We start from the raw sequence: 8,874 nt of genomic DNA on the forward strand, positions 1-8,874 counted from the left end.
ATATATTAAAAAAAAAAAAGACAAAGAACGTCCAGGTCAACCGAAAAAGTGTGAAGACCAACGATGACAAACATATTGGATGAAGATGCGTGTCAAACTCAAAAACAACGTGCAGAAAGATTAAGCGTTGCTCTGCAAACAATTTCTGATCGTTTACAATAGGAAAGATTTATAGGAAGGAAAATGGGTGCCACATCAACTGAACGAAAGACAAATGGAAAACCGAAGTCATCAGTCAAATGTTGCTTCAACAGCACGAAAGAAAGTCTTTTTTGCATTGAATTGTGACTGGCGATGAAAAGTGGATTTATTTTGAGAATCCCAAATGCACAAAATCATGGGTTGATCCAGGTCAACCATCATCATCGACTGCAAGGCCAAATCGCTTCGGAAGGAAGACAATGCTCGGCGTTTGGTGGGATCAGGAAGGTGTGGTGTATTATGAGCTTCTAAAACCAGGTGAAACCGTTAATACTGATCGCTACTGACAACAAATAATCAATTTGAACCACGCTTTGATCGTGAAATGACCAGAATGTGCCAGAAGAAATGGCAAAGTAATTTTGCTTCATGATGACGCACCATCACACACTTCAAAACCAGTTAAAGACACGTTAAAAGATCTTGCCTGGGAAGTATTAACCCACCTGCTATATTCACCAGACCTTTCTCCTTCAGATTACCACTTGTTCTGATCGATGGCACACACACTTTCTGAGCAGCACTTCAAAACATACAAAGAAGTGGAAAATTTGGTCTCTGAATAGTTTGCCTCAAAACAAGAAAAGTTCTTTTGGGATGGTATCTCCTAAAAGATGGGGGAAATGTGTAGCTAGCGATGGACATTATCTGAATAAAGCACTTTTGATGTTTCTCTTGAAATTATTGTGTTTTCTTTGATTACAAAATCTGCCATTATTAACTGGTACACCTAGTATTCTCTTTGATCTTCTGAGCTGGGTGCTCTAGGAATGACCCTTGTATGGGTTATGTGGGCTATCCTGTGGAATTTGGGTCTCGATTGTTGTTGTTGTCCCATTTGTTGGGCCCAGCCCTCAGGTTTGTTGACTGTAAGTCTCAACCCAGCTACATCATGCCAACTGTTATACAGGTGCTAAAACAAGACAAAACAAAAAAGACAAAACCAGAGCTAGCCAAAAACAACATGAAAACAAACAGCCCCAACAAAAAGTCTAAAAAACAAACAATACACACACACACACACACACACACACACATACACAAAAGGATATCAGAAGACACAGGACCAAAAGAATTAGAGGAGAAACTAAAACAAAAAAGAGAATATGAAAGCAAAGAAGGAAGAGACCAGAAATAGGGTAAGTAGAAAAAATAAAAGATAGAAAAAAAAATTCTGGATGAAATAATAATTTTGGAAAGTAATAATACTGAACAAAATAAAATATAGAATAGGAAAAGAAAAATGGGAAAAGAAAAGAAAAAACTGAATTAAAAATAAAGATTAAAAAAATAAAGAGAATGAGAAAAATAGACTAAAATGAAAGCTAGCAATAAGAGAATATAGAAGAAAAAAACAAAAAAAAAAGAGGAGAAAGATAAAACCAAACCAAACAAAAACGTTTGGATCTGCTACTTGTGGAGCTTGCTGGATTTTGCTCCAATATTGTTGGATCTAGTCCTTTGGTGTGTAGGTGTCAGGCCTCCAGGGCAGTTCTCTGGTGCAGGCCAATGTGAGTTGCTGTCCCTGCCTGGCCCTGAGCAACCTGCCTGGGCAGATCCCCAAAGAGTCTGGTGGAGAGGGCCTCTCTAACCCAGAAGTTGCTTCTGCTTTGGGACTTGGCCCTTGAATAGTACTTTCTGAGCTGCTTTTCCTTCCCCCACAGAACTGGGCTCTGTGGGGGTATCCAGTCACGGTCTGGATGGTTAGACAGATTTGCATTTGGGGTGATGCCTGTAGCTTGTAGAAGGGGCGGGCAGGTGCTTCCTCTGCTTCCAATCCCTCAGCTCTGCCTGGGTCACTGGTGTCCCTTGTTGCCACCCCAAGCAGGAGGGAATAATAAAAAAAAAGAACCAGCCCTGCTATATCTAATCTTTCAGCATGGCTGGCTCAATGCTCTTGCTGGGCAGGGCTTCTGCCCAGGCTTCCACCAGTCCAGATATCCAAGTCCCCTGCGCCACCAGGCCCAGCCACATGGGTGCATATTTCCAGCCCAGAGCTGTTCCACAGCTGGGGGAAGGAGCTCCTCTTTGCTGGAGATGTGGAGGATTACACCTCTTTCCCAGAGTACTCTTACTGGCCCTTGTCCTGCTCTCTGCTGAAAGTTCTTTCAGAGAATAATCAGCCCCTCAAATTCACTGCTGAGTGATGGGCTCAGACCCCTCTGCCAGTCATGGTTCTGCTGAGTGGCCCCTTCCGTGGACACAGATTAGGGCGAGCTCTCCTGGCTGGTGGTATAGCCAAGCACTCGCTTTTTGCCTGGGACAGTGCTGTCTGAGTCCTCCCTACCCACATCACCTCCAGGTGTATCACATCACCACTGATTCCCACTGTTGGATGCTACGTGGGCTCCCCTTCCCTCCTCTGTTGCTCTGGTTTGGGGATCCCTGTGTGGGGCTGAGACACCATGCTCCCAGTGGCCAGGAGCTGTGCTGCCACACCTTCCCTCCAGCTTCCCAGCTGTACTCCACAGCTGCACAAGTTGGCTCACCCACTCATCTTCTGTCCCCTCTCTGCACTCCCCACTCACAGTATTTCAGATCAGCTATTTTTCAGCTGGCTTTTCAAATTGAACATTCTGCATTTTAGCTGCAAGTCTGGTCCAGTGCTCAAAGCAAGCAGATGGAACTTCCTTAGACTGCAGCCTTCTTGACCTCCCTCCTTAAAACATACTCTGATTATGTTTTTATGTGCTCTGACTGTATTCAAATTGGCCTTGACTTTATAATTAATAAAACTGTACAAATTACATAGATCTTAATCTTTGTACTAAAAGAAATGGAATACATCTAAAACATAATTCCCTAATTATTCACAACACTCCAGTGTGTTCCTTGAATATATTTATCTTTTTATATAAAATATCTCAGTACCTAGCAGAATGCCTTGGAGATAAATGATATTGAAGTTAGAGAATAATACCATGTTCAGAGTTGGTTCTGTAGTTCTGACAGTAGACTATATTGTATTGAGGGTCTTCTGATATTTCTATGAACTTAGCACCTTAGAATGATATCCAAGACAGTAAGCTATTTACTAGAGGAGCTTGATATTAGATGATTTTAGTATGTATGGGAACCACAGAGCATTGCTGGTTAAGAAAAAATGCCATTCATTCACATAATTCTTTGAAATGTGTTTTACTTAAAATGCTTTTAGTTAGAAGTAGTAAAAATTATAATTCAGAGTTGTTTAAACAATCAAGGAAATTTATTGGTACATGTAACTGAAAAAAGTACAAAGGCAGCACAAGCTTCAGGAAAGACTGCTGCCAAGGACTGGGTTTCTTTTCTCCTCTTCTGGAGCCCGGTTTCCATGATAACTTGCAGCAGCTCCTTGGGCTTCCTCATTTAGGTCCAGCAAGAATGAGAGTGTCTTTATCCCTTTGTTTTCTGCAGAAGTCCTGAGACTATCTTTGATTTTACTGGCTTAGGTCATATAACCATTTTTCACTTAATCACTGTGGCCAAGAAATATGGAATGCATTGATTGACTTAACCTAGGTCAAAGCTGTACCCCTGAAGCCAGAGATTGAGTCAGCTTCCTTGGAACTGTTTTGAACTCCAGAGGGAAGGCTGTTGGGAAAGGGAAAACAGATGCTACATGTCCACTGCAAAGTGCTTAGCAGAGCATATTTATTCATTCATTTCTATATTAGTTATTTGCTGAGCATCTGCTAGATGCCAAGCACTACATGGTCTCTACATCAAGGAGGAGCTGGGTCCTGGGTGCTCTCCAGTTGAAATTGCTGGTGGTGTATTTTGCAGCCAGATGCAAATTATTTATAAAGTTACTCAGAATTTGGAGTTTAACATTTATGATTAGAAACAAATGGATGCTAGTGAATTTTTAATAATCATATAGTAGGATCTTAGTCTAACCTTATTTAGAAGAGTGTCTGAAAATTTAGAATTGTGATTGAGGTTGAAAATTTTGCATTTCTATTTCTTATTTATCTCAAATAATTTTTGTTTAAACATGAATTCAATAGTGAGTTAATGTGATCATTGCCACCCTGCTAATACCTTTTGTTACTATGCCCTAGTTTTATTTAATGCCCTTAGAAGGAGTCCTATATAATTCCAATAGCCAAGTCTTCTTGGCTTTTACGCTTACTACTGGCCACAGATCTTGGGAGTCACATGCCTCAGTGCTATAGTATATTTCTTACATATTAGAATTAAATTAAGTCTCTTCATGTTCTCTTATATACATTCTTAATTGAGATTTGGAAAAGAATTGGTATTGAGGTCACACTGCAGTTTTTTTCTCACAGTCTCATCTATCAATGTTATTTGAGCTAAACTAAAAATTTCCATGAAAATAAAGTGCTTTTAATGATGTTAAAATCTTTATTACATATTTGCAATATGATTTATAATAGCTATCTTATAAACATTTTTAAAATCCTAAAGTTAGCATTTTTCAGTGTTACCTATTTCAAGAACAAAGATGTATGTTTCTTTCCATATTCCATGTACTCTTCAGTTCTTCCTTGACTAATGCACTAGCATAGTACTTTGTACTTAGTAGATATTCAGCCAGCTGTTAGTAGATTGTTTTAATTCATCTGGATTGAATTGAAAATTATACTAATTTACCAGTTTCTAAGTGTTTATGCTTTTATTTAAATTAAGAGATTTAAGAAATCAAATTGATTTGTTGGCTAAAAATGAAAGAAAGTTTTTTTATTTTTAAAGTATTTTAAATATTCAGCATAATTCAGGGTTTGGACCTGCCTAATTAAGCAAGATTTGTAGCTACAAATGAATATTAAATATAAATGTTCTCTCAGGAAAAAAATAGTGAATTAAATATTTACATTATTTCCATATTTTAAAGTATATATAGTGTACTTTTTTGTTGTTGACCAAGAGCTAAAAGTGAAACAGAAATTAACCTTGATTGTTAGATAAGAAAATACAAAACTTTACACATTGTCTGCATTTTTTATTTAGGAACAGATGTTGTTATTGTAAAAAATGGAAGAAGAATATGTGGAACAGGAGGTTGTTTAGCCAGTGCACCTTTACATCAAAACAAAAGCTACTTTGAATTCAAAATCCAGTCCACAGGTTGGTATAATGGTACTTTACTAGTATAGCCCTAATTGTTTTAAATATTAGGAGTAATTTTCAATATATGAAAAAGATTAATGAGGTAGTAAAAAAGCTCTACACTCTTACTTAGAATACATTTTCTTCCACCTCTTCTTTGTGTGATTCTGGTTTAATTACTTAATTTAGTTTAATTCGATTTAGTTTTCACCTCTATAAAATGGGATTAATGGAGCTGCCCTTCCTTTCCTTCTTTATATGAGCTAGAAAGTGTGGTTTTTCTTTTTTTCATTGATTTTTTAGAGAGAGAGGAAGGGAGAGCGATAGAGAGATAGAAACATTGATGAGAGAGAGAAACATCATCGATTGGCTGCCTCCTGCATGCCCTCCCCCTCACCCAGGGGATCGAGCCCACAACCCAGGCATATGCCCTGGCCAGGAATTGAACCAGTGGCCTCTTGGTTCCTGGGTCAATGCTCAACCACTGAGCTACACAGGCTGGGCTATGAAAGTGTTTTAACAACAGGACATACTAGATCATTGTGAGGCACTAGCATTATTATTAATATAATTAATTATTAATTTGCAGCTAGGTGCACCATTTCCTTTGGTCAAGCATATAAGGTATAGACTCTTACTGTTTATTTTAGGATAAAATCAATCCTATGATCCTGAGTTTTTCTCTTAACTCCTAATTAAGATACCCTGATTCAGTATTATCTGAAGCAATCAGCAGATAGAGAATTCTGATAGAAGTCTAAAGTCTATGCTTTCTTTAAAAATTTATGGTTTCTTGAATTGTATAACAATTTTACATGAGTATTATAATAGTCAGCCTAAGCCCAAAAGGTTTTTAATTCACTAATTTAAGTATTGGATAAGAAAATTATTTTATACTTTATGAGTAATTTTCTCTCCATGATATTGACTGGGTTATATGTTATTTGTCACATATTACTATATATAGATGAAAAAATGAAAGATAGTAATTTCCCACTTCTCAGAGATAGTGCTAGAAATAGAACACCCAAGCCCTTTAAATTCAATGTGTAGCTTCTTAAAAAAATCATTTTAGAGAAAAAGAATGAAAATAGCTCATATATTTTTTAATATTTACTCTGTGCTTTACTTACATATTATTTTAGTGTGTAAGTGGGCCTAAACAGGCAGTGAGACATCCCCCGAGGGGTCCTGGATTGTGAGAGGGCGCAGGCTGGGCTGAGGGACCCCCCCTCCCACCCCCACGCATGAATTTCGTGCATCAGGCCTCTATTATCTTATAATACCTTTGTGAGGTAAGTACTGTTGGGATCCATAATTCACAAGTGAGTAAGCAGAGAGAGGTTAAGCAACTTACCCAAGATGACATAGCTACATCAGGATTTAAACCTAGGTACAACTCCAAGGCCCACTCTTATTTCCTAGGCTATGCTATGTCTGCAGAACCTACTGTAACTTGCAAACTTCTTTTAAAAGATTGTTTTTTAAATAAAGATTCAAAACAATAGTTCATTATATTTTTAGGAATATCATTATATTTTTAGGAATCTGGGGTATTGGTGTTGCAACTCAGAAAGTTAATTTGAATCAGATTCCTCTCGGCCGAGATGTGCACAGTCTGGTGATGAGAAATGATGGAGCTCTATACCACAACAATGAGGAGAAAAACAGGCTGCCAGCCAACAGCCTTCCACAGGAGGGAGACGTGGTGGTGAGTTTTCTTGAGGAGTTGTCTTCCACTGTATATTATTAAACTTGAACTGCTTTTAGTATATGTACTTTGCCTGGGAGTTTGTGGTTTGAATTCCAAAGCACAGGGATATATCTAATGAGGTGGCACATTTTCCAAAGAGAGCACTTGGTGAGGATGCTGCCGCCTTACCGAACTGTCTGCTTTCTACAGCTGTTGCTGGTGAGGGATATCAGTGAGCCCTTATTTCCATTCAGGAGAGTTAATGACAGATTGGCTGCTGATCAACATTTCCTGCTTCTCTAACATCAGAGAAATCTTGGCCCACAATTTTAAAAGTTCACTCACCCGGAGTAGGCATTTTTGCAGCTGGAGATCTCAGAGAAAATTTTGACATTTATTACTTAACTAGAGGCCTGTTACATGAAGAGATTCGTGCAGTAGGCCTTCCCTTCCCTTGACTGCTGGCACCAGTTTGCCTCTGGCACCCGAGACCCAGGCCTTCACTCTGGCCGTACGGCTTTGCTGCTCCGGCCCCGGGGCCGTCTGCCTTCACTCCACTGCTTGGAGCCTATGTATGCAAATTAACCACCATCTTTGTTAGGTTAATTTGCATACTCTCCTGATTGGCTGGTTAGCATAGCAAAGCTACAGTCAATTTACATGTTTGTCTATTATTAGGTAAGATTTGTTATGAATTTCTGTTAAAGAATAACAGCATTTTATCAGGAGTGCTGGTCTTCATTAAACTAAATCTTATTAAACTTATTTCACTTTCAGAACCTTCAAAGAAATGGGCTTGAAATCCTAAGGCTTTATTGAAGCTGCCCTATTGAAATATTATCCAAAGATCCCTTCCTGTCTTTTTCAGATACTTCCTCTCAGATGGTGTTATCCAAGAACCTTGTACACTGAGTTCAGGCTGTTAGCTCTTGATTGAGAACAGAGTTCTTGGTTCTCCTTTACCAAAAGTGCCCTTATACACAGAACTGTGAGTTCCTGGCTCTGGTACCAAGTTGAAAGGAATCTGTAAATAATTAGGGAAAGTTTCTAATAATAAAATGACACAGACAAGGTAAATTCAGGTTATTGAATTAAAGAAATACACAGTATTTTGGAGAGAATGAAGAAAGATGTGGAAAGATTTTTAATTATGGTCTGATCTCTTTTCTGCAATTCAAAAAATATAAAGAACACTTGGTTTTTAAATAGGTAAATTGGTAAAGTGTTTTCCCCTTGAGATTGACTAAAGAAAAAGAAGATGAAAGACAAACTTTTTTTAAAAATCTGCTTTTCTCTCTTGTTTTGAATAGTTGGTTCTGTATTAGTAGTCACTGCCAGGTGTTCATAATATGGAATACTGTTATTCAAATGGTTATTTCTTGAAAGAGAATCTCCAAGTCAAGTTGATGCTGCCAACCTGTTTACACTAAAAGATGAAATTCAAACATGAGAAAGGATAATCAGTAACAAATGTTTTTCTTTGTTAATGTACTGAACTTCTGTGTGTTATTCTTGCCTTCCTATTTCATTCATTGAGATGACTGATACCACAAATTGACAGATTTAAGAATGCCATTTTTTTCTGTCAGCATTAAAACTAGACATTGATTTTCATGCCCATTTGAGAAAAGGACTAAAAATGATGAAATATATGCAGAATCAAGAAAATAAGACATTACCCTGCCACATTAATTTTATCTTCCTAGTTCAAACACTTGAGAACAAATTTCATCAAATTGCTCACAATGGCATAGGAAAAGTAGAATAGATTATAAGCAGGAAAAACATTCTCATGTAGAATTTCAGGTTATACTGTTCTCTGAGGAGAAATCAAGAAAAATAAGCTTTCAACATTTAACCAATGATTATATTCATACAATAATCACACAGTAACAATAGCCTACTACAGCACTAGGAAGGCATTC

At 37.8% G+C, this 8,874-nt stretch overlaps 1 protein-coding gene across 1 annotated transcript in view; it reads left to right on the forward strand.

Moving 5' to 3' along the window:
- Positions 1-8,874, forward strand: part of SPRYD7 (SPRY domain containing 7) — a 26,746-nt gene that overhangs the window by 8,487 nt on the left and 9,385 nt on the right. The window contains exons 2-3 of the mRNA XM_006761222.2: positions 5,158-5,274; positions 6,801-6,967. Of these exons, the coding sequence (XP_006761285.1) occupies positions 5,158-5,274; positions 6,801-6,967 (284 nt within the window). The remainder of the gene's footprint in view (positions 1-5,157; positions 5,275-6,800; positions 6,968-8,874) is intronic.

The sequence above is a fragment of the Myotis davidii genome, unplaced genomic scaffold (genome assembly GCF_000327345.1).
Source record: "Myotis davidii unplaced genomic scaffold, ASM32734v1 scaffold577, whole genome shotgun sequence".
In the NCBI taxonomy this organism is placed as follows: Eukaryota; Metazoa; Chordata; class Mammalia; order Chiroptera; family Vespertilionidae; genus Myotis; species Myotis davidii.